A 26,347-nucleotide genomic window follows, 5' to 3' on the forward strand; every position below is an offset into this window, starting at 1 on the left:
CATCAAGCGTCCTGGCTAGCTCTGCCTCTGACGTTTCTGTGCCCCACCCCTTCAAAAAGTTGACACTAGGAATCATAATGGTGCCAGCATTACTCCAGTGTCAAGGTTACTGTTTTACTCACTATGCAGGAAAAGTCGGCACCTATCATTATTTTACCAGTTCTAGACAATGTCCCCAGATACCTCCAACTGGCTGTTGGTAAAAAGGGAGCAAAATGTTCATCATATGACTGGATTATTCCAATGTAGCTACTTTACAAAAAAGACCCAAGTTAATCTTCTATTGTGGTCCAATTCTTCCTTTCATTCATGTACTTAATATCTGCACAATATGCATGAACTACAGTAGACAGCAGAGAGAAGGCAACTTGTGCTATTCTGTTCCAAAGTCTCATTCTTCAGTACTTTAAACAGTGAAATTTTTGCATCAGCACTAACAAAAAAGGCTTAAAGATATGGAAGAGCTGGAAAAAAAAGTTTACCAAAGATAGTATGGAGCTCTCTGGGGAAAGAAGAGATTTTCCCCAATAGTGCTTTTAAGTGGCTTTTATTTACTCTCTCCGTGCTCCAACTTTATTTTTAGAAGTGAAATGTTCAGAAGCAAAAGCTAAGGCTCTGCCAGAAACTGTTTGCCCTCTCCATGACTTCCTCTGTAACAAGGAACAGAAGGAAGAAAAACTGGATATTAACCAGCTAAGACTTAGCTTCTGTAAGGCAAATAGGAACATCAGACACCATTTGCCAGATTCTCACAATATTCCTGGTATAATCAGCTATAACCTCAATTTTTTTAGCCATTTCTTGCAATTACAGTTTGCAAATACACTCCTGAACCTCAGATATATCTATATTTATGATTTTATTGTATTAAAGTAAACATTAGCTGTTCTCTTGTGACAGCCAATAGCTTTTACTGTAAATTAAAAGTATATATTTAAATTTATGGCCATCTTGAAGGTGTTAATACAGCAGCAGCAAAAAAATCTAAGAAATGAAGAATTTGTCAGTTTATGCATGGTAGAAATGTTTGTGGGGAATGGGAACTTCCAGGTAGGCAAACTGAATCAAAGCAGGAAATAAAGCAATTACTGTTTTGCAGAGCCTAAGGCTTTGGATAATGTACCAACTAAAAAGCCAGAATATTTTGAATTGACTAACTATGTAGCTTCTTCTAACCAAACTACACGATGTTTTTCAAAAAGCCCTTAACATACCTTTGAAAAGAGGTAAAAATTCAAGATTTAATAGAGCTTATTTTTCATCCACAGTTCTGTGCAAAATTCTTTATTTAAGGGCTTAACCCAACATTCAGTTACTGCTTTTATATTATATATTATTTAAATATATGTATGCTTTTACATATACAATTACTGAGGCATCTAAGTGTAAAGATAAGTAATCTGCCTTTCCAAGATGAAAGAACACATCTTACAAAAATGAAAACAAATTTGTCCAACAAAGGGAAAGTAAAACGTCATCTTGGTTTTTATAAAAAGCTAAATGCTCCCAGCCATAGATCTCTGACATTTCCACTGTAACTACACAAGTGGCAAGTTGCTTTTTCAGTTTAAAATATGTCTTGCCTTTTCTGTAATTAGTATAGCTACAATGCAAACTTCACGGACACTTTCAGTTGTACATATTCCCTCCTTTAAGTGCATATTCTTATGATGAATCATGAACTTCATGTTCACAAATGGAAGAAAACTGAACGTTTCTAGTTCGAGAAAATCTAGTAAGATTTTATTCTTGGGAGACATCAGATTTAAGTGAGAAAATGCTTCAGATCAGGGATGCTAGTTTCTGGATCAGAAGATCATAAAATATTTCATAGCAAAATGTGTTATGCCTTTCTGATTTTTTTCTCACAGAAAAACATGCCTCAGTTATATTTTGACATCAATCTTTTTCTGTACTGTTTTATGAAGTAAATTCCAAGATGAAATGTCCTAATTAGCTTGCCAAATATCTAACATATTGCTATAAAAACTGAAAGTTAGCCTAGAAGTTCTGTGTTGTTGTGCAGCAAAGAGATCAGGTTTTTACACCTACTAGCTATGCAAATATTAGGAATGCTGAGATATGAACTTTAAGTCTAGGCAGAAGGCACCTCAACCACTCTTTGGAGAAAGCTTTGAACAGTACTGAGAAAAGGAGAAAAGACTGCACAGAAGCAAGCTATATGTATTTCTTGCTAGCTGGGAGGTCAATACAGTGCTTGACTTTTCAGAGCTATCAGGAGAAGGAGATTGCCAGAGACAAAAATATCTTCATGAAAATAAAAACTGAATGTTTCTTGATTTTGTTTAATCTTTTTTTTTTAAACCACAAGGCAACTCTGTAGTAGTACAGCACATCTAAGGGCAGAAAGAAAATCTTCCTTCAGAAGATAGTGAAAATATGATCTGCTCTGATGAAGCCAAATTAGTCCCCATTTTATATATAACTATCTGAAGTTAGAATATCCCATTTAAGCTCCACTCAGATGAAGTATAAACAGGTTACAGAACACACCACCTTTTTCCTTTCTTGTTTTGATTATTAGTGAAGGGGGTGGGGAATAATAAGAATGAACTTTATCCTTGTCTATAACGCTACCTATGGCTACAATCTCCACAGAACAAGAAAACCATAATCTTGAGCTCTTCAAATAGAAACAGGGAACAAGTGGCCTTGGCTTTGTAGGAGAAAGCATTTTCTTCCTTTCAGTTTCTAAACAATCTCTTTTTCTGCTCTGCATTCCATGTTACTCAGAGCTGTATGTAATGTTCCTAACTGGTATGTACTGTAGACATTCCTGTGACCTCCCGTTTGCCAACAGGATGGGATGGCCTCACTTGCACGATGGATGGAGAAGTCTATTTCAGCTTCCTTTCACAGATCCTCTTTTTCAGATATCAGCCTGAAAGAAGATTTTTGTGCTGCTGTAGGTTTGACAACTGAACCTTTCTGGCCAACCCTTTCTGAGCCACTCAGAAAGGATAAAGGCTTTGGGAGTTCTTTAGGAGAGATCAAACTATGAGTAGTTTTTACATGAACACCTTTCCTCCTTTTCCTTCTCTCTGATCAAGTATTTTTTTCTTTTTCTTCTTCCTCTCACCACAGTGCTTGGGATCAGAATATGTAAACATTGACAGAAACAGCAGCTCCGTGTCCACTTAAGCACGTTCCCAACTGGTCAGCCTCCATCAGCAAAGCAGAACCACTCTAACTCCCTGGCTCCTCTGGATCTCACTGGGTTTTCCTTTGTAACTTAGTGTCCCCTTTACTTTGGCCTCCATCTGTAGTTTAAATAGGAAAAAGAAAACACACAAAAAATGGCATTTTAATTATGGTATTACAGTATTTTAACCATACAGGTTATATTCATGAGCTGCACATTGTAGGATACTGAGCGGTATTTCCACCAGGCAGCCTTCAGAACAAAAATTATTTCATACAATGATTTTTTTTTAAACTCATTGCAGCATTTATGGAACCAAAAGCATAAACTAGATTCAAAGTCAAAGTACACTAGAGTTTGGTCAGAATACATAGATGAGATCTCTTACATGTAAGACAGCCCAGATCCTTACTATCAGAAGCTGGAACATGATATAAATGGACATTGGCCCCGGTCACACGGGCAGGAAAATGCGGCGGGGGGGGGGGGAGCGTGGCTGTTTGCCCCAGAGCAAAATAATGTGCGGTTGCACGATCAGACGTCCCGTCGAGGTCCTGTTGAGGTCCCGTGTTTAGGGGGGAGGTGCCGATCACATGACCATCCTGCAGCACGGCAAAGAAGCAGCGCGGCGCGATCACACCAGCAATCGCTAGGCGCCGCTTCCATGGCAAACGGGATAGATTTTTTAAAAAACTGACGTTTGTACATACGCATGAGTGAGCAATCGTATCTGCACATCCGAAGGCGGGTGGTGGGCTTACCGGAGAGGGCGACAGACGCTTCCGGACCCCAACAGAGCTCCGAGGCATAGCCAATGGAGAGGGAGGTGGGCCCCCTCGTCAAAGCCGCTCTAACCGCCTGTGCGACAGTGGCCATAGTGACCCTCCAGAGGCGGCAAGCCTGGCTGCAGTGGGAGGGGGCCTCTTTGTGCACATGCGCCGTTGGGCGCTTGTGCGCATTCTGTAGAGACTGGGGGGGGGGGGGCCTGTGCCCGCGATGGGGTGTTGCTGGAGCGGGGGGGGGGGGGGACCTGTTCGCGACGGGACATGGGCGGGCGCCGTATGCCACGGGATTCCACCGGAAACGCGATTAGGCGCCCGCCCTTGCCCCACGGTTTTCGGAAACTAGTACCTCGGAGGTACTAGTTTTTTACCCCTCATCTTTGGCGGGAAGCCTCGGGTTCGGCACAGGAGCGCTACGCTTCCCAGATGTGGTGGTGTGATCGTGCCCGGAAAATCCGCCTATCTTCCATCTCTGTAGCGTGGCTAATGTTCTGTGTGACCGCAGCCATTGTTTTGTTTCCCTGTTTCTGACCTTTAGTTCTTTCTAGGAAAGGCCCAAGACTGCAGATGATAAAATAACACAGCTCAACAAAAGTCTGAGAAATCACTTTTTCTCTTCTGTCTTCAAGTGTGAACAACATGCAATTCAACTCTCACCTGAACTGGTCTTTCAATTTAAAAAAACCAAGACTGACAAAATCATTTCCATACCTGTATATGTTTGTTGCAAGTGAGCAGGCAGAGGTGTGTGAGACAGTGTGGCTGCATGCTGAGCTCCTGGCTGTAAACCCTTCAGTAAATCTGAAGTAGCGCAGACAGAAGGGAAAAATCAACAAGATGCAAGTACCAATGGAAACAACTATAGCAGCTTCACTCATTTTTGTTCAATACAAAAGGCGCCCGATTAGCAATCTGTAGAGTATGGCTACCAATTCATTTATTCTTAAAACTATACTAACAAAACACAATCCATTCAACATTACCTGTAGTATTAAAAATAAAGTTTTCTGAATAAGTTTTCTGAGATGAGTACCAGATATTTATCCAGCCTTTGTTAATGAACAGTGTTTCATATCAAAATTAGCATAGCACTAAATTACCATCCAAAAAAGGAAAGTATGCCTATATATGTACAAAACATCTATTCACAAATGTGTCTTGAGGAAGTTTGGTAGTTATGAAAAAATCATTATTCATGAATTTTGAAGTATTATATCTATATTTACTTGTCATTTTTCTTCAAAATATTCATTAAAGGGAAGTTTTGTATTACGGTAGCAACAAAAAAACTAGCCTCACTTACTTTGAGTCAGGCTGTGATGGAAAGTTGCTGAGGTAGATCCCGAGGTGGTTGTCACTCCAGCTGTGTCTGTTCCGAAGCCAAGTAGTTCCAATGGGAACTGAAAGGGCATGGTCACAGGAACAAGGCTACCCAGCATCCCAAAAGGCGTCAATGGAGCCGATGTCACATTCTGATTGGTTACAGACAGGGGTGATGCCATGAGAGTCAAAGGTGAAGCATTTGCCAGCAATGATGCACCTGTTGTTGACTGTATAGAGACAGGTATTATTTATAAATTTGTTATTATAGCCTGAAGGACATCAAAAGTAAGTGCAACCATGAGCAAATGCATACCTGCACACTAAACAATGCGCAGGGAGCTCCTGCATTTATTACTTATCGTAAGATCTCTTATGTTCTATTTCCTAATAAAGGACTCACAACAGCTAGTGTGTGGGCTGCAGAAACTTTATGGATTATTAGTCAACATTTCAAGTGTTAATCCACATGTCAATTATCAGCAATGTCAAGCCATATGTTTTCAGTCATGCAAACAGGCTTTTTTATACTGGCTCTTTGTTGACCACTTGTTCTAGATTTTGATGTAATTTGGCTATTAAATTATAAAAAAAGGATATTGATCCCTGGGCTACAAATTTCACTGGATTTCAATGCGAGTTAAAATACACCTACATTCTCCTGGATGCATCCATGGTCCATGCCTGTTCAAAAAGCCAACTGATAACACAAGCTCAGTCCATTATTATTGTCTGCTATGAAATCCTAACATCTTACCATTATTATATTTAGGAATCAGCAAAATAATAGTTTCACAGTTTATCAAGAGGGGAGGAAAGATGTGTGGCAGAATGACTCGAGAATAATCAATAGTGAACTAAATGGAGATGTACCGCTTTAGAGCTTCCAATAAATCAGCAAAATTAGCATGGTGTCAGGAAAAACTAGTACTGGTTTAAGTGAAAATAATACTGTTACTACAACTGTACTAATGTCTGTTCATAAAGCCACAATTCCATCATACTGTTTTAAGTGGACCAAGGAAAACTGTTTTAAGTGGACCACTCAGAGGCATCATAAGAACATAAGAAGAGCACTGCTGAATCAGACCAATGGTCCATCTAGTCCAGCGTTCTGTCTCACACAGTGGCCAACCAATTCCTGTGAATGGCAAACAACAGGGCACAGAAGCTGAGGTCTCTATGTCAACTCTCTCCACGCCATGCATACTTTTATAAACTTCTATCATGTTCCCCCTTAGTCATCTCTTTTCTAAATGGAAAACTCCCAGACTCTTCAGCCTTTCCTCATAGGGAAGGTGCTTCAACCCCATAATCATCTTGGGCGCCCTCCTCTGTACTTTTTCCAGCTCTGCAATGTCTTTTTTGAGATCCAGTGACCAGAACTGTACACAGTATTCCAAATGAGGCCACACCATAGATCTAATACAGGGCATATAGATATATATTTATATAGCCCCACTAAACAGCTAGAATTTCTGGCCAGCCATAATGTGGAGTAGTCGTCAAGTTAGCTCTAGCCCAGTCATATAACATCTTAAGATCATAGAGATGGTGTGAAGCCACTGAAGAGAAAGTGAAAGCACAAAGGGATTTGATAAAAACTAGATATACATGTTCCCAAGTATCTAAGAGCACGGGAAATATGGAATTTTTTACCGAATTGATTTTTTCAAGCCTTCTCTGGTAACAGCAAAGCCCATGGGGCAGGGCATACCTGACAGAAATAATTGGTACAATTCTGACTGTAAGGCACTTAAAAGATCAATCAGTAGCCTATATAGAAAGTTTAAAAATTTGAGTAGAACAGAGGTACCTCCAAGTATTCTGAAACTGAAAAAAAAATATATAAAAACTATTGAAATTCAAAATGGAGATCCGGGCCCTGCGGGACCTTGCACAGTTCCGCAGGGCCTGTAAGACGGAGCTCTCCCGCCAGGCGTATGAGTAGGAGCCGCCACTACCACCACTACTGTTCCATCATAACCCGGCCCTGGAAGAAGGAACATCAGCGTTTTCCGGAACAGATGACGCTGAGTGGGTAGAGCAGTTGTAATAGAGCAGTTGTAATACGCCATCTTGTGGAATATCATGTTAGAACATCTAGAGCACTTTTGTTAATAATAATGTTATTGTACTGTAGTCATTTTAAATGGTTTTAAATATGTTTTATATTGGCTTATGCCTCCTGTAAGCCTCCCTGAGCTCGCGTAGCGGGGGGGGGGGCGAGGTATAAATTGAACTTATAAATAAAAAAATAAAAAGGTCTGAGGCCCAGAAAAGAGACAGGGAAAGCTTACACTGGGCTAGAAAAATAAAGAATGAGAAAAATTTTTGGACCTTAATTGCAAAAGGATTAAACACATGGTATCCAGCACCCTGCCTTATCCTGGCAGCTGTTTGGGAAGCCTTCTTTAGTTCTATTTTTGCAAAAAGAAACAGAGATATAGCAGAAGGTAGGCTGATGCTGTGACCAGGCACAAAGGAATGGCCCCCAGTAATGGCCAGTGAGGTTAAGACTTTGATTAAACAACAAAAAAAGGAAAAGCACCTGGCCCTGACTTAATACCAGCAGAATTATTTAAAATTGACCCAGACTAGTGAGCACAGATTTTGGCTGCAGTTTTTACTGACATACACAAGACGCTAAGTATGCCCGAAGTCTGGTGTAGTGCATTAATTGTTCCAATCTATAAAAAGGGGGGTCCGATGGACCTGATGAATTACCACCTACTAAGCTTGCTGTCCACCATAGGAAAACTCTATGCTGCAATGCTTTTTGAAAAGTTGAAATCATGGGTTGAAGGAAATATCCTTCTGGCAAACGAACAGGCTGGCTTTATGAAAGTAGCAAGTACCATCAACCATTGTCATACTCTCCAGTACTTGGTAGATATATTAATTCTGGATAAGGCATGGTGACAACTGCCTTCATAGATCTTAAATCAGCGTTTGATACAATCTCTAGACCATGATTATGGGGAAAGCTGAAGAAATAGGGCATTGAACCATGTCTCCTTTACCTAATTCAATAGCTTTACAACTATCCCGCGGGGAGTCAGGACAGCTATTGAGAGTGTTTACCCTACATAAAGGAGTTAAGTAGGGATGTATACTTGTGCCCCTGTTGTTCAATTTATATATCAATGACCTTAGATTCTGTCTCCTGAGGGATGCATGTCATCTTCCACACCTATCTAAAGTTCCAATCTTTCTGTATGCTGATAATGCAGCTATAATGTCTAGATAAACTGTGGGCCTCCGAAAGTGGTAAAAAAATCCAAGTATTACTGTAACTGTGACGACTTGTCTATCAATGTGGCAAAATCCAAGGTCTCAGTATTTAGCAAAGGGAAAAAGGGGAAAAATTTCAAATGAAATATAGCAAGCCAATCTATGGAACAGGTTAATTATTTTAAATACCTGGGAATCCATTTTGAAGCATCTCTCACATGGAAAATACATCTGGATCTGGCGAGGAACACTGCCTTGAGAGTAGGGAGGACAATTGTAAAATACTTCTACATAGTGGGAGGTGAATTTGTCCCCCTCAGCCTTAAGGTATATAATGCTAAGGTTTCAAACCAATTCTTACATGGTGTGGAAATTTGGATTCAGGCCACTTCTGAAAAAATGGACTACATCCAGGACAATTTCTTCCGACGCTTATTGACTACTCCCAGATGTATCTCGGGAACAGTGCTGAGACCCCATTAGCCTATATGTGAAGATGGGATTTTTTGACTTACCCTTACCAACACTGAACTTCATTTGTCACATTGTCGCCCACTCAGCCAGTTTGCTGAGGTCATCTTGGAGCGCTTCACACTCAGTCTTAGTTTTCACCATCCTTAATAATTTGGTGTCATCTGCAAACCTGGCCACTACACTACTCACCACTAGTTCCAGATCATTTATGAATAAATTAAATTGCTGTTGTTGTTCAGTCGCACAGTCGAGTCCGACTCTTCGCAACACCATGGACCACACCACGCCAGGCCCTCCTGTCCTCCATCATGCTACGGAGTTTGCTTAATTTCATGTTCAACATTAAATAGTACCAGCCCCAATACCAATCCTTGTAGGACCCCACTGCTTACTTCCCTACATTTGAGAACTGTCCATTTATTGCTACTTTGCTTCCTGTCATTTAATCAGTTTTTAATCCATAAGAGAACCCGGCCTCTTGCCTCATGACTGCAAATTTACTCAGGATTCTTTGGTGAGGTACCTTGTTCAAAAGCCTTTTGAAAGTCCAGGTATATAATATCTACTGGGTCACCGTTGTCTACAAACGTGTTCACTTTCTCAAAGAACTCCAAAAGGCTGGTGAGGCAGGACTTCCCTTTGTAGAAGCCACGCTGATTTTCCCTCAGCAGGCTTTGTCCCTCTATGTGCCTAACAATTCTATCTTTGATTACAGTTTTTATTAATTCGCCTGAGACGGACGTTAGGCTGACTGGCCTGTAATTTCCTGGTTCCTCTCTGGATTCCTTTTTAAAAATTGGTCTAACCTTTGCTACTCTCTAGGCTTCTGCTATAGCAGATGAATTTAGTTAGTAGGCCAACTATCTCACATCTGAGATTCTTAAGAACTCTCAGGTGTATGCCATCAGGACCTGGAGATTATCAGTTTTTAATTTTCCCAATAGGTCTCGAACTTCATCTCTGGTCATTTCAGTGTGGCTCAGTTCTTCTGACTCCCTTCCTGAAAATATGTACCCATGCCACAGCCCCACACTTTCCACAGTGAACATAGAAGCAAAAGTCATTGAACTTCTCTGCCAGCTCCCCATTTTTCTTAAGCAATCCCTTTATTCCTTTGTCATCCAAAGGCCCCACTGCTTCTCCGGCTGGTTTCTGTTCCAGATATATTTAAAACAAATGTTTATTGTTTGTCTTGATGCTTTTAGCAACCTACTCCTCAAAATCTCTTTTTGCATGGCTAATTATTGACTTGCATTTCTTTTGCCAGAGCCTGTGGTCCCTCCTGTTCATTGGGGCAGACCTTCCACTCTTTACTGTTTATAGCTTCTTTGACTCATGTTCTTAACCACACAGGCCTTCTTTTAGACTCGGCAGTGCTTTTCCTAACCTGTGGAAGCCATTCTATTTGGGCTTCAATTAGTGTGGTTTTAAATAGCTTCCAAGCATCCTCGAAGGATCTGACTCTCTTGTATTCCCCTTCAGCTTCCTTTTTACTATTACCCTCATTTTTGTAAAGTTCCCTCTTTCGAAATCAAATGTTACCATTTTGGTCTTTAACTTTCTATTGACCTGAATGCTGAACTTAATAGGCTGTTCCCAATTGGTGTTAACAACCTATACATCTCTCACCAGGTCTTGAGACCCACTCAGAACCAAGTCAAGATCACTACCCTTCTGGTTGGCTCTGTGACGAACTGTTCCAGTAACTCTCATTTATGATGTCTAGGAATCTCATTTCTACAGCAAGACTTCAGCATGTTTACCCAGTCAATGTGAGGGTGGTTGTAGCCTCCCAGTATCTTAACATTATCTGTTTTAGTCACCTCCCTTATTTCCTTCTCCATCTCAAGTTCAGCCTCAAGGGTTTGTTTGTTCAGGTAGGCGATAGTAACACCTCCACTTTTAAGTAACCCTTAGGGTGCAGTATTTCCACCCATATTGCTTCTGTTGAGGAGTCAATTCCCCTGATATTTTCTAGTTTATTTGATGCCATGTCTTCTTTGGTGAACAATGCAACACCTCCCCGAACCCGTCCCTCCCTGTCCTGCCTATAGACCAGGAATGACTGTGTCCCATAGATTTTTCCCTTTCACCATGTTTCTGAGATACCGAATATATCTAAATTGCCATTAAACACCAAGCACTCCAGCTCCATCATCTTGGCTTGGAGACTTCTAGCAATGGCATACAGACACCTATAATGTGTTTCCTCTCTAGAAACCCTTGCCTCTCTTGTCCCCTTATTTGCCACATATCAGTCTCAGTTGCCAACCTGCCCTCACTCCCAAGTTCTGTTATGCTCCTATCAACATTACCTTGAGTGTTTACACAATCATCCCTTTGGACTGCCTTGTCCCAAACTAGAAGGTCCTCAGCTTCTCTCGGCTTTCTCCACAGGATTAGTCTCCTTTCATGTTACAATTAGCAAACATATTTTCTATTCCCTCTAGCAGTTGGGCAGGCAATTACATATGTACTTTGGTTTAACAAAATCATTTAAGTAAGATATAATTAGGCCTATCACATTTCACATTCAACACATACCTGCACACTGGCTGGTATAACTGTAGACCCTGAGGCAGAAGACGGTCTATGTGGAGCTGACAATTGTTTAGTAGCACCCTGTGTTCCACTTCCTGCTGCCCCAGAGAGATTAGTCCTATTAACTCCACTTGTATTAAGGTTGCTGCCCCTGTTGACAGGTACATTCATTCCAACTCCACTCAAACTGTTTTTGCCAACAGTTCCAGTGGCAGAAGAGCCGGACAATTTTGAAGGGGCCTGAGGGTTCTTTGCTGGTTGAAGGCCTGAGGTGCGATTAGTGGGCAGTAAATTAAGCGTAGGAGACTGCCTGCTGACATTTACTCCACTGGGCTGTTTATGAAGGGAATTGCTGCTGGAGTGACTACTCTGGGATACTAGTGCACTTGAACTGGAAGAACTGGGAGATGACGTGGGCTTGGGTGTTGGAGTGGACTTGGATGACGACAATTTAGGTGATGTAGTAGGCTTGGGTGTTACAGAAGGCTTGGATACTGTGGGCTTGGGAGAAGAAGCAGGTTTGGGGGAGGGAGCCATGGAGAAAGGAGGCTTGAAACCCTGGGCAGAAACCTGCGATACCATGGCCTTGGCTAAATAGTTACTAGAGGTAGAGGTGCTGGACGCTGTCCGAGACACAAGTGGGTGAGCCATTTGAGAACTACTTCCAGAGGTGGTGTTAGGCAAAGGAAGGCGATATACTACTTGCTTATCTGAAGTCTTAGTAACTGGGGATGAACATGACAGTCTGGGATTGCTACTTAATTTCACAACAGGGTTGGTCTGAGATTTGCTAATAGTTGCTTGTAGAGGAGACACGTATTTTTGTTGTGCAGCTGACTGCTGGTGAACCTTGGTTATTTGTAAAGTTGAGGAGCCACAACTTTGGCCTTCTGAAGAGGTTATAAGGACAGCTGAATCCTTTGGCCTCTGCGAAGCAGGGGTAGTTGTGGCTTGGATCTTACAGGAGGAAGAAATATGGGCCTGTGAAGAAGCAGCAGCTTGAATCTGGCTTGACCTCTGTAATCCTTGTTGTAGAAGTTTGGCTGGCAAAGGTTCCAAGGAAACCTTGGGGTTCTGAATTGAAGATCCAGCAATAAGGCCTGAAGATATACCAGTCTGAAGCAAATCTTGGGATTTCTTTGGTACCGGTGCTGTGTGCCCAGCTATAAGACTTGAGGAGTGTGGTGCCTGAACAGCCTCTACCTTTTTTGAGGATGACAGAGGTAACTTGCTCATTATACTTGCTAATTTTTCTTCTCTCAACCCAGGCCGAGGTCTTGAAGTTGGTGTTTCTACAGAGGTTCCAACAGGAGAATTTTTAGCTCCGTTGTTAATAACAGCCAGAGCATCTGAAATAGAATCTAGTGAAGGTGGAATGAAAGAGAGGTCGTCATCCAATGAATCATCCAGGCAGATTGTCTCTGGAGTTGGGTTACAGCTAGAACTAGCCAGGGCACTGACAGGTGTGGTGGTACTCGAAGCAGGAACACAAGATGAAGTAAAAGGGATAGACGTTTTCTGCTCCTTCTTTGGACTAGAGTCCTAATGGGGGGAAAGAAACAAAGTTAAAATGTTTTTTCCTAGAGCCGAAAAATTCAAGCAGTTGTCTTATTCTGGAAGTCTATAGTCAGGCATAGATCTATCAGTGTCATTTTATTTATGATGCTACCTAAATATTGATATTGTAGATATAGTGTTCACTTGCATATTAAACAAGCTCTTAACTGCTGGTAACACGTTGTTTGCAAAATAAAATAATTATTAAATGTATTTTTAAAACTGCAAGATACTCATACTTAAAAAAAGGGAACATCTATTTCTTATATGTATCAGATGGCAGACTAGTGTCTGCTACAATCATGACATAAGTGGTGTTGGGAATGCAAAGCACCATCAGGGTTATGGTTGGGGACACTGAGCCCTCCCCCAGGAAACAGCTGTCAATGCTTCAGTCCATCTCCCCTCCCCAGTAATCTTGTTTCTCCCCAGAAGAGGTCAAAGTGAGCCTAGTGCTCAGGGAAAAGGGGTTGAGAAAAGCTGACAAATGCAGTGAGAATTCAGCACTCCACGCCCATTTGCCTCCTTATAATGTCACTGGGACAAACCAATGCTTCAATTATCTCCTGCTATCTATCACCTATAGCATTGGCCCAGAAAAAACAACAAATCCAAGTTATGTCAGTTAGAGAAAACAGTTCATGACCCATCCCTAGAATGTTCAGGGCATAACATGTTTCATTCTCAAATGCCACAATGTGAAAGTTTTGCCTTGTTCAAGGACTATTTTTCGTACGTAAAAGGTAAAGTGATGGGGCCATGGCTTGGTTGCAGACCACCTGCTCTGCATGAAGGTGGCCCCAGGTTCAGTCCCCAGTATCTGTAGTTTTAGAAGGATCGGGTAGCAGATGATATGAAGGACCTCAAACGGAGACCCTAGAGAACTACTGCTGGTCAGAGCAGACACTAACAATGGTCTGATTCAGTGTAAGGCTGCTTCATGTGTTCAAATCAACATTCTTTACTGCATCAGCTTTTGATGATAAGCACTAAACACTAACAGAAGATCCAGACAGGTGTGTTGGTACATAGAAGTTTCCCAAAATTAAAACCATGCAATTGCACTTATTAAGACTAACCAAAAAGATATCTAAATGTATGCCAAAATTTTAGGTTCTCCAGAACTCTTCATTAGGTTATATGTCAATACACCCTTCCAAAAAAAGGGAGGAGGAGAAGAAGGAAAGAAGGTCTTTTCTCTGCATCTTGTATATAATGCCCTGCAGTTTTAACAGGCCCTGGGCAGAGATAGTATCAGAATGCATCTGTGACATTCTGGGAAGAAGGTAGGGCAATGGGAGCCTCCAACTGTAAACATAAAAACAAATAACTTTCTCTCCTCCCTTGTTTTTTCTAACATTCAGTCCAGTGATGTGTCTTGGAGAACTCAACACCCTGTGTTGGATCATCTTAACAAACATTATTAAATATTTTAATTTAGGATTAATCATCAACAGTATCCTTAAACGACATTACTATGGGATCTGCTTCATCTGTCAATATTGCAGTCTCTGGGCTGGAATGTGATAGTGTTATACCAAATGTTGCCATTTTAAAATCAATAAGAAACAGTGGAGTTTCCCAGGAACATGCTCTCAAGTGCCCAGTTACAATTACATTCAGTATTCCACAGATCCCACAACAACGCACCGGTGCTGGTCTTGACCTTCAAAGCCCTTACATGGTTTGGGACCAACATATCTGAAGGACCACTGTAACGATTCCTTGTTTCTCTCTGTGTGTGTCTCTTTAAAAGTTCGGTTGCATGGCTGTGATAGATAGAGTGGTTGAGAGAGGCAAGTATGGTATGATTGGTGGTTGACAAAGAGGGGGAGGGGTTTTGGAAGTTAATCTGAATGGATGAGTATGTATGTCAGTCAGGAGTTACAGTTAGATGTTGACAGTTCAGTTAGTTAGTTATGGGTGGAAGCAGTTAGAAGGACAGCTGAAGTTGTTCAATGAAAAAGGGAAAAAGTGTTACAAAGTTACATGCAAAGATCCCTGTCAGTGAGAGAGAAGATTGTGTGGGATACCAAAGAAATTGTTCAGTATTTACACATTACTAGTTACATTGTACTACCCTCTTATTCATGCTTTATTTTAATAAATCCTCTTTCATTCAAGTATACCAGCTCTGAAAGAAATACTTCCCAGGACCACATAGTTCCTCGTAAGCCTTGAACTCGGTCTACCTAACCAGTAAGAGTAAAAGTAAAAGCATAAAGGTTTGGAAATCCTTAAAATTTCCTGGTGGCAGCAGATTCTACCCTGTTAAACAAATAAAGAGAACTTTTAAAAGAGAAACCAGTCCTCCCCAATAAGGAGGACGTCACAAGAGGTGCTTGGCAGTGGGATACAAACATCCTGAGGAAGAGGGCATATTAAAAGAGCATATATTGAGTGGGGAAAAAATTCTGGGAGAAAGGAAAACTCAGCAATGGCAGTCTGAGAAGACAGATGAACAAATATAAGGTCAACGGTTGTGTAGGTCTGACCCGCAATCAACAGTCATACGACTTATAAGAATTGCTGTACATGTATTGTGCTCTGAAGCATTACAATATGATATACAACTTAATAGACAGCTGAGGTGATATAGTGCTGTTGAGCTCTAAGACATATAACAGTTCTGTAAAATACAGTACAATTATAGAAAGAAATACAAAAAGGCAGAAAAATGGCTGAGTTTTTAGGATTAAAGAAAGAGACACAATCTCTTACAAACCCGCCCAACCATTATGGCCATCTTCAGAGGCCCTGCTCTGAGTGCCCCCACGTTCTGAGATTAGGCAGGTGGCAACCTGGGAGTGGACTCCGGAACTCTCTCCCCAGGGAGATTCGTCTGCCCCCGTCTGTTGTTGTCTTCTGCTAGCAGGTGAAAACTTTTTTGTTTCATTTGGCAATCCCTCAATGATCCCTTATTAATGTTTTTATGTTTTGTATGTATTTTAACTCTGTTTTTTGTGTATTTTAACTCTGTTTTTTAATTGTTTTAATGATATCTGCTTGGGAGGGGGTTGATTTTAATGGTTTTAAAATGTAATTTGATCATGTTTTAAAAAGTTTTAAATTGTTAGCCAGTTTGGTGGCCCTTGTGAGGGCAGAAAGGCAGGATACAAATTCTGTAAATAAAATAAATAAATAAATATGTAAGCTCCTGAAATGTATTATGAATGTCCAAACTATTAGCTGTAGAGTAATCTCCACTGCAGGAAGTATTTTATGAAGGCATTACTGCACAGCAATTTTCCATTTTCTGCTAGAAAGTCTTGAGAGACCATGAGCAAGCCACTACCAGTCTAATCTACCTTTCAAAATTGTTTGAACGATAACATTAGAACTGAACTTCCTGTTCTTCAAAGATACACACAGTCTCTCTCTCTCTCTCTCTCTCTCTCTCTCTCTATATATAAAAATAATTAATTTAAAATAATTTAACTTTAGAAGGGGTAACGTCTCTCAAATGAGGGTGATTGTGAACAAGAAACTGAAAGGAAAGGTAAGAAGGGTCAAATTCCTTTGGGAATCTTGGAGACTATTTAAAACTACAATCCTGGAAGCTCAAATAAGGAAAGGTATAAATGGGTATATACAAAAGGAAGAAATTGCAAAGAAATGTCTGGTTTCAACAGAAGACACACAAAAAATCAAGAAGAAGGTCAATAAAATGGAAAAACATCAAGAAGCACAAGATAAAACGTTATTAATGTTACAGATGGAAAAATCAAATTTAACTCTCCGATTTCAAGGCATAAAAGAAGTTGAAAAAGAAGATCTCAGAAGTATTTTGACGAATGCTTTGGCACCACTGACTGGCAATGAAGCGGATAAACTGAGTGAAGAGATGGATTTGGCGTATAGAGCCTATTCCAACTTTACAAAGAAAAATAATTTGCCGGCGGAAGTGGTAGTCAAATTTACTAGGCAACGGACCAGAGATCAAATTTTAAGAGCGGCATCATCAATGCCTTTGAAGATTGGAGAGCAGACAATTAGGATCTTAAAAGATGTACCATTTGAAATTTGTATGAAGCGGAAGGCTTATAAAGGACTGACCACATTCTTGCAAAATCATCAAATTAACTATAGATGGTTGATTCCAGAAGGACTTATTTTCAAATTTAAGGATAAAAGAGAGAAGATTGACTCCATCTTCAAAGCTCAAGACTTTTTGAAGAGACACGCCAGCTTGGAGGAAGAAGCAGAACTCGCTAAGTGGGAGGTATTTGGCAGCGACAGGGACAGCGGCTCGGAGAGGGGGGACAAGGAACCAGAAGAAGAAGAAGCAGCGAAGGGCTCATCTTACAATTTGAGAGATGTAAAAGGGAGACAACCCAAAACATGAAGATTGGTTCGGAAAACGCACCAGAGGACAATATTAACAATTAACCAAAAGGACATTACTAATAAATCTAACATTTTTATTTTTTACAGGTCAAGATGAAGGACAATCGGTCAAACACAGAAGAAGCCAAAGAATTTACATATACTAACAAAAGATGAATATACCAATATGAGCATCACTCTATTCTTAATCCCACTATATACCCTCCCTTTTTTCTGAAAATTAAAAGCAATAAAATTCTCTCCTTTTTAGGAGAGTTCAATAAAAAAAAAAGCATAACCCAAGATAAAAAACATATACTTAGAGATAGTTTATTTAAAATTTGGGAAATGCTAAGAATAACAATCAGCCTCTCAATCCCACCAGTAATGTTATCAATAGATGATTATTACAGTAATCACACAAGGTAAAATAATGATTGCATAACCTATGGCGATATGATAAATTTACAAGGAGAGATTAAGACATGGCAAGAGATCAAAGAAGATGGGAAAGAGATACAATGGTGGATATGTTTTCAAATTACTTCTAGATTAAAAAACTACATCTATATAAAAAGAGGTATTCTAAAAGAACTGATTGATTTTGAAAAGATTGTCTCACAATCTAAAGAGAACCTACTAGGGCGAATTTATAAATTATTGCTTCAATATGATTCTGAAGATGAACAGGTTAAACCATGCATGATTAAATGAATACAAAATTTTGGTGTGAAAATACAGTTTCAATGCTGGGAAAACCTATGAACTAAGGATATCGGATTCACAGCCAGCCAAGCACTAAGAGAAAACTGGTATAAGACGTTTTACCGGTGGTACATCACTCCAAAAGATATTGAAAAGATGGATAAGAATTATAAATGGTCCTGTTGGAAATGCAAAGAAGCAGAAGGCACCTTTTATCATGTGTGATGGACGTGCATTAAGACGAAGAGATACTGGAAAAATATACATGAGGAAATTCAAAGTATTTTAAAAACTAAATTCCCAATGAAACCAGAGACTATGTTGTTGGGAATTCTGCCAGACCATATAGAAAGAACTTCACAAGACCTACTCAGATACATGCTGCCAGAGTAACATTTACAATTAAATGGAAGACAGAAGAATGTCCCGCAATGGAGATTTGGAAAGAAAAATTAATTGAGTCCACGACAATGGCAAAACTATCTAACTATATAAATAAAAGACCGCTGAAAGAATTTCAGCAGAAATGGCAAGCCTATTACTCATATTATGGAAGTAGTTGAATTTCTTGAAAATGTATGAATTTACCTGAATACTACATAAAAGGTATATCAAGGTTTTAAGGATGGTTTAAACGTAGAGTAGAAAATTGTTAAATTGTTGATGTAATCTCGTTTATTTTTATTAGACTATTGCTGAATATTTGGAAATATTTTGTTTCTTATTCTTATTTCAAAGAGAGAACTTATTCCTGAACACTGTAATAATGTTTTATTTGCTGCTTCTATATTTCAACAATGTATTTTTATTAATACAGTTGATTCTACTTATTGTAGGCAACTATTCATCATATTTGATAACTTTTGATGAATTTACTTTCCCTTACCCTTTCCCTTACCACTTTTAAACGAATAATAAAAAATTTAACTGGGGGGAAAAACAAGCTACAGACAAAAAAACATTATGCACAGGATAGAGAAGGTAGGGAAAGAACTCCTTTCCTCCCTTTCTCACAGTACAAGAACTTGTGGACACTCAATGAAATTATTGAACAGTAGGCTTAGAACAGATAAAAGGAAGTACTTCTTCACCCAAAAAGTAATTAACACATGGAATTCACGGCCACAGAAAGTGGTGGCGGCTACAAGCATAGACAGCTGCAAAATAGGATTGGATGCTCTGTATTCTTGGTGCTTGTGGGGGGGGGCAACAGTGGGAGGGTTTCTGGAGTTCTTGCCCCACTGGTGGACCTCCTGATGGCACCTGGGGTTTGGCCACTGTGTGACATGGAGTGCTGGACTGGAGTGGACCTTCTGATGCACCTGGAGTTTGGCCACTGTGTAATACAGAGTGTTGGACTGGATGGGCCACTGGCCTGATCCAACATGGCTTCTCTTATGTGCTTATGTTCTAACTGTTCTACACAGCTTGAGGCTGACCTTTTATTTCTATATATTTTCCATGATTTCACCACATACCTTCACTTTGGGTTTAGGTGCCAGAATCACCTTCTTCTTTGCCCTAGAGAAAAAAGGAACAAACCTACATTTAGAGGACAAATCAATAATTTTTGTGGGAAAGAGCTCAATTACAACCAAGGCTTTAAATCCAACCAAAAGTGTATTTACCATGAACACAAGGCCAATTGCTCTGCAAATGTAGAGCAAACATAATCAGGAAGAAAGCAGAGCAAAAATAACTTGACTAAAATCCATAGAAATTTCTGCACATACAATGCATACACCCGATTCCCTCCAGCATCTGCTTCTCAGGGGTATTCCCCGCAAACTCAAAGTGTTCTTTAGACTCCCAAGTTTAAAAAATATCATACCACATTCCAAAATGTTTTTTAACTTTTGTGAAGCACTTTGAAAGAAAATTTTAGAAAAATCAGGTGTTTTTATGTGGATTACAAGCATGCTCCACTCTGAACCTTGGCTCTTCTGTTGAAATAGTCCAGTTATACGAATGAACAAGGATGCATTTACTTTACTCTGCCACCTTTTCAAAAATGCTCAAGAACACTCACAAATCAAAAAGCAAAACATGAAGACCACAATACAATTAAAGATAAATTCTAAACTAATAAAAGAAACAATCACACCAACAGCAGCAGCAAAATAGCTATTGAAAATCCAAGCAGATCAAAAGGCACCAATTGAATAAACTGAAAAAGTATTTTAAAGCAAGTCTTTACCCTGAAGCAAAACACTGTTGGCTAAGAATGGCAGGCAGCCCTTGGAAGGTTGTTCCACAATACTGAAGCTGCCACTGAGAATGCCCACATTCCATAGCTATAAGTAAGTTATTTTGCAGGGAAAATATTTGGACTATTCCCTGTGACACAATTGATGTTTCAACTGAATAAAGCAGCGACAGTGGTCAAATACCTGTGATTGTAGGTAAAACTGCATTCTAGAAGTAAATCCATTAACAGTTCCATTATTATGGTTGTAAATATGCTTAACTTTGGAAATGAAATGGCTTAAATGTTACGTAGTGTGCTCCCTGAGATCCTGCTCCAGGAATTCTGTGGATGCCTAAGAACAGTGCTGGGGGGGGGGGGGGGTCTATGTCTTGCTGGAATTCTCCCTTGAGTGAGAATGCCACTGACACATAGAACAAGGCATAGGATCCAGGCCACTGTCAAAATTATTTCACTCAAGGAAATCTAAAGCATGTATTCACATCTGAATGTTACAAAACATACTGGTTCAACACCAACAGAGTAACAAGTCAAGCTGAAGCCACTGAATTTGCAATCTTCTCTCTCTCTCTCTCTCTCTCTCTCTCTCTCTCTCTCTCTCTCTCTCACACACACACACACACACACACACACACACACACACACACACCAGCTGTTGTTAAAAAAACCCCAAACCTCAAGTGATCCTGAGATTTTATGACAGACACAGTTAGAGAAGGGCAGATAAATCAAAATAGTAGGAATACATGTCTTGATGCTATACTCACGGAGCAGATGTAAGATGGTTATGAACACTTCGGCTTTCTTTAAAGAGCATTCTGTAGGAAAGGGAAAAGAAACCATTCAACCCTGTCACCAAATTCCTCCAGAAAAAAAGGTCAGACAGATAATTTGATTTCCATAATGCCAAGTTCCCAAGTCACTGGTTTATTTGCACATCAAGATGGCTAGAAGCTACTGTACTACGTAAGATTACAATCTACACACTCATTTTCAGTACAGGTTAATAGCTACATTAGAAACATTCAAGCAAGAGGCCCACAAGAATCTGTGGTGGGCATTTTCCTCTGTATCTCCCTCACTATTTCCTTTTTCTGGCAGTCTCCTCCACAGCCTCTCCCCTTTTCTTGCTTCCTTCTCTTCTTCCTACCACCAGCCAACCTACTTTTATCTGCTTCTGTCTTCAACTTACTTTCCCTCCCCTGCCCTGGCAGGGTCTACCCAGGAATAGTGTGGCCCAGTTGAGTGGTGGCCACCAACACGAGGCCAAGTGGTCTGGGTGGTGAGTCTCCAGTGGTCACTGGGCCTGTCCCCAGGAGGACGGGGGCAGAGATGAAAGACTGAATGGCTCATAGCATAAAGCTCTTCAGCATGCCAGGACATCAGTTGGATTAATTTGTAAAATGTACAAAACAGAATTGCTCAGGAGGGCATTCTTCTAGAGGAGCAGAGCTGTGATGTAATTTAACAGCATGGGAGGTGATCTCTATTTGCCAGTTTTAGATAGCTTAATAACCGATTCTAGTTCTTTTAGATTAAAGGGTTCTTCAAGCAGTTCTCGATGTTCCTCTTCTAACTTCAGCAGATTAATGGTGCTATTAAAATAATCCTGGATGTTTTGAAGATTAGGACTAGTTGAGGAAGAACAGCTACATTCATCTCAGCTGCAGAACATTTTCTTTCCCGGCATGAAACAGTCACAATAGCACCAAGAAGTCAAGTCAGGCAAGCAAGCAAGAAGCAGGAAAAAAAACCTAAGGCATTTTTTGTCTGTGCTTCCTCATCTGCTCCATTGCTGTCACTTCCTCTTATTACAGAAAAAAGAGTTCCCCACAGCTGAATGTCTGAGATGGTAGACACACGACCTCCTGTTTATGGCAAAATGATGTCAGAAGCTTCATTCCCCAACTCTAGGCAGCAACAGCAAGGATGGATCAGACACCCAGTGATTGCAATCAATATTAGGGTTTGATTCAGTAATATATTACAGTCACACATACAAAAGTACATGTTTTCTTTCTAGTACATGTCTGGTACACAGCCTTAGAATGATACCAAGTTGCAAATCAGTCTACATGCATCTCACATACATATGATTTATGGCCACCCATTCCCAGGAGGAAGCTCTGTTTTGTCAGTCAATATGTCACCATTTGGTGTTGCTAATGGAATGTGATCAAACTTGATAATCTTCTCTGCTAACTGCTATCACAATTGTCTAGCACCAGAAATCAAGGGATCAGCTTGCACTATTTCTGAATCCTTTTCTTGTGCTTATATGGTACACTTATATTTGCCAGTGTTCAAATCCTTTGGTTCTTGCATTAATTCTGTAATTCAAGCTGTGAAGCAAGCAAAACTCATCATTTCACAACTGGCCAGAGTTATCCTGCTAAGTCCTTGGAACATTCTCAGTAACATTTTCTCACTTTGATAGCAATCCTCCAAAAGTTCTGCATGGTTGCTATTCAGATAGCAAAGACGAGAATGGTTCAAAAAGAGCAACTGACAGCTAGATTGCCAGCTGCCTTGATACAGTAGTAGGCTATGTTGGTTCTGTGAGCAAGTGCCTAGAGGAAGTTTTGAGATGGATGAGGGCTAACAAGCTGGAACTTAATCCTGACAAATCAAAGGTGCTATTGGGGTGTGTGTGTGTGTGGGGGGGTCTGACACAGGAACTGGGATGCCTCCTGTTCTGGATGGGGTTGAACTCCTTCTAAAGGAATAGGTTAGTAGCCTGAAGGTGCTGCTGGACCAGGAATCCTGTTAGATAAACAAGTGGCAGTACTGGTGCCTTTCATTTGCTATGGCTGATGAACCAGCTGCAGCAGCTCCTGAGCAGGAAAGATCTTGCCACTGTACTTCATGCCCTAGTAACATCTAGATTAGATTACTGCAATGCACTCTATGCGGAGCTCCCATGAAGACTGTCCAGAAACCGAAGGTGGTACAGAATGTTGAAGCCAGAACGTTGCCTGAAGTGAGCTGTAGGAACCATATAACTTCAGTATTGGCTCACTTCATACTGGATCCCAATTTGCTTCCGGGCCCCACTCAAGGGGCTCGTATTGACCTTTAAAGCCCTATATGGCTTGATGCCAGCATATCTGATTATCTTCTTCCCTGTGAATCTACCCAATCACTCTGGTCATCTGCAGGGGCCCTGCTTTAGGGACCCTGAATTGGGTAGAAAGGAAAGACAGAAATGTTTTAAATAAAATAAATAAAAATCTATAAAGCCCATTGTAAACCGGAACAAAATGAAGTTGTACAAGTGCTCCACTAGTTTGCAGAAGGTTTTGTGAATTGTCTGTGGTTCCTTTTGATTCCCATTATAAAAAAGCAATTTCTTTACTGTTTGTAATGATCTGTAAATTGACATTTTTGTACTCTTCTTCATACTTTTGTTATGTAGCAGTCATCTTATCAGTGGGTCTTCTTAAATATTTAAGGAAAAAGCCTTAATCAAGTAGGCAATCATGATAGTAGGACCCTGAACTGGTTAAATACAGAGAATGGTTTGCTCCAAAATGTCTTGTTCAGCTCTCCTATACTGATAAACAATTTTTCGTCATCCTGTGTAAGCAGCTGATCAGAGTTACCAAGTCATAGTATGTAAGAAGTATCTGCACCATGGAAAATAACCTGCCTCTTTATAAAACGTTTTAGGGAACCATTATTTTAAGGATGTGACATTCTTCCAGGAAAAGAGTGTGCTCACTCTTTCTTCACTTCTTTCTCTGTGCTGGATGATGTTCTTCCACTTTTCATTCCATGTTGAGCAGCTGCCTTCCTCGGCTTGCTGAACAGGCAGGGCCGAAGCTCTGGCCACAGTGGACTAGTGCATGGTGAGAAGCTTGCTCTAAATGGCTATGGGAGCAGTGCAGTGAAGGCATCGGTAGGCACAGCCAAAAAAGCCAAGTCCCAGCTTTCTTTTTTTGGAATACTTCTTGAAGCAGAATTTTCCAAAACTGCTTCTTCCATGTGTGTGGTTAAATTAGTGTTATTAATTCATTAATTAAGTCAACTGGGGCAGGTCACAAACAAGATCCCTCCTTCCTGACCAGTGTTTTAATTGCTTTTAAAAATATCTTTGTATTTAACTGTTTTTAATTTGTTTTAATGTTGTGTGTTTGGGGAGTTGATTTTAATGGTTTTAAAATGTGACTTTATCATGTACGTTTTAAATGGTTAGCCACCTTGGTGGCCCTTGTGGGGGAAGAAAAGCAGAATACAAATTTTGTAAATAAATAAATAAATAAATAAATAAATAAAATTCCTTTAATGGGCTGCCACATGGCTGACCATTTATTGATCAGCTCTAAGTAGAGGCTAGGACATGTTTGAAGAGACAGAGAGGTCTCTCTTGGGCCGTGGTGCTTCTTGACATGCAGCATTTCTCCATCAGAAAATCATGGTAAAGAAATTCATACAAAGCACTAAAATACTGTCTAAAACGAACTGCTATGATAGCCATAGTGTGAAGAGACTCAAGACTGCAAACTTCAGCAATAACAGCATAATGCCAAGAGATTTTTAACGCTATTGAAGAATGGAGTGGGACTTTTCTTTTAAAATGTATGCAGGCATAATGTTAGTATCAAAGTATGCAGCAGTTACTTTTGAAGAAAGTAGAAGTAAACTGTGCTTCAATCTTCCTTTAGAACATTTTATAATTTATTGCAATTGTTACACCTTCTGCCTTCTGAATGGATACAGACTTTTTTTTACAAACCTTTCTATGGTAAGTGCTACTAATTTCAACATTTTCTGAGAATATATGTTTCTGTGTAGAAACATAGTAGCAGAAAACAGTTTATTAAGCACAAAATGCCGACTGTATCTCAGAAGTCAGAAATACACACAATTTGAATGTTAAAAGGTCTGAGAACTGCATCATCAAGGTCAGCACAATTTACACAGGAGTTATATTTAAGATGCTATAAACTGTCCTGCTACTAAAACATACCATAGTGCACATACTTAAAACTAAAACACTGAATGCCTGCAAACACAGCCAATTATGCAGATGGGATTTTTGGTCACAGAACAGAAAGATTAATGTACATTTTGAGACTTTACCACTCCTTAGCAACATGTTGGAAGCTAAGGCAAGCACACAACACACAAACAACATCAGAGAACTTCCTGGAATATTTTGTATTCAAGTGGTTCTTCTGGAACACACATAGAGGTATTCAACAATGTGCGCTGTTTTCATTAGTTAAGATCACTCTGTCTGTGCCGTAATATGGCTCATATAATCCAGAAAATATTTAATTCTCTTGATTTTCTATAGGAAAAGAGAAATATTAAAATTTCTTAGTGTTAAAGATAAGCACCCTGATCTATCAAGATACTCGTGGATAACAGCTTTCTGGTGGTATTGTCTTTGTGGATGCACAACCCATCCCTGTCCATACTGTGAGTTCGTCTGAGTCCCACTAAGTTGGCTGGACACACCTTTTGTTGTGAATGAGGATGCACATCTGGGACCCATAATATGTAGCTGTTGTCTGCGATTACAGCTACATTGGTGCCAGAGTGTTTTTTTTTAAGTTATACAAATATCTTTGCAAATCCCACAACACTGATTGTGTTCCTCAAGGGACGCGTTCTATGTCATCAAATTAGGCTTCAGTACTAACACTGTTATTTATCTAAGGACTGTTTCAGAAGTGGCACAGTCATACTTCCAAAACCAGTCTATAGCTAGCTGTATTAAATGCATAATTAATAGCATTTTTAGTCACTTTTAGGTCTAGAAAATGGCGGCATTTGTCTGATTTGCCCTTTTTAAGAAAATGATGCTTCAAGTTACAAAACTTGGTTTAGGTCATCTGAGGACTCCAGTTCTCTCTCCTCAAACTCTTCACAACCTCTCTTACCTAAGCTGATGTCCTGTGGCTTGTCTTTGTCTCGTCTATCTTAGATAGCAATGCTTCAAGGCAGGAAAGGAGTCTCACTGTTCATAAAGAGCCAGGTATATTTACAGCACTATATACACATTAAGACTTAGTAAGAGTTATGTCATGATGA

The 26,347-nt window shown here is 40.0% G+C and overlaps 1 protein-coding gene across 1 annotated transcript in view; it reads right to left on the minus strand.

Moving 5' to 3' along the window:
* Positions 1-2,018: 2,018 nt before the first annotated feature.
* Positions 2,019-26,347, minus strand: part of UBN2 (ubinuclein 2) — a 57,365-nt gene continuing 33,036 nt past the window's right edge. Inside the window, exons 12-17 of the mRNA XM_015420692.1 lie at positions 21,076-21,126; positions 19,581-19,623; positions 11,518-13,056; positions 5,249-5,495; positions 4,657-4,746; positions 2,019-3,281 (exon numbers count right to left, since the gene is read on the minus strand). Coding sequence (XP_015276178.1) covers positions 3,232-3,281; positions 4,657-4,746; positions 5,249-5,495; positions 11,518-13,056; positions 19,581-19,623; positions 21,076-21,126 — 2,020 coding nt within the window. The 3' untranslated portion in view covers positions 2,019-3,231. The remainder of the gene's footprint in view (positions 3,282-4,656; positions 4,747-5,248; positions 5,496-11,517; positions 13,057-19,580; positions 19,624-21,075; positions 21,127-26,347) is intronic.

The sequence above is a fragment of the Gekko japonicus genome, unplaced genomic scaffold (genome assembly GCF_001447785.1).
Source record: "Gekko japonicus isolate JY-2015 unplaced genomic scaffold, Gekko_japonicus_V1.1 scaffold1291, whole genome shotgun sequence".
NCBI classification, from domain to species: domain Eukaryota; kingdom Metazoa; phylum Chordata; class Lepidosauria; order Squamata; family Gekkonidae; genus Gekko; species Gekko japonicus.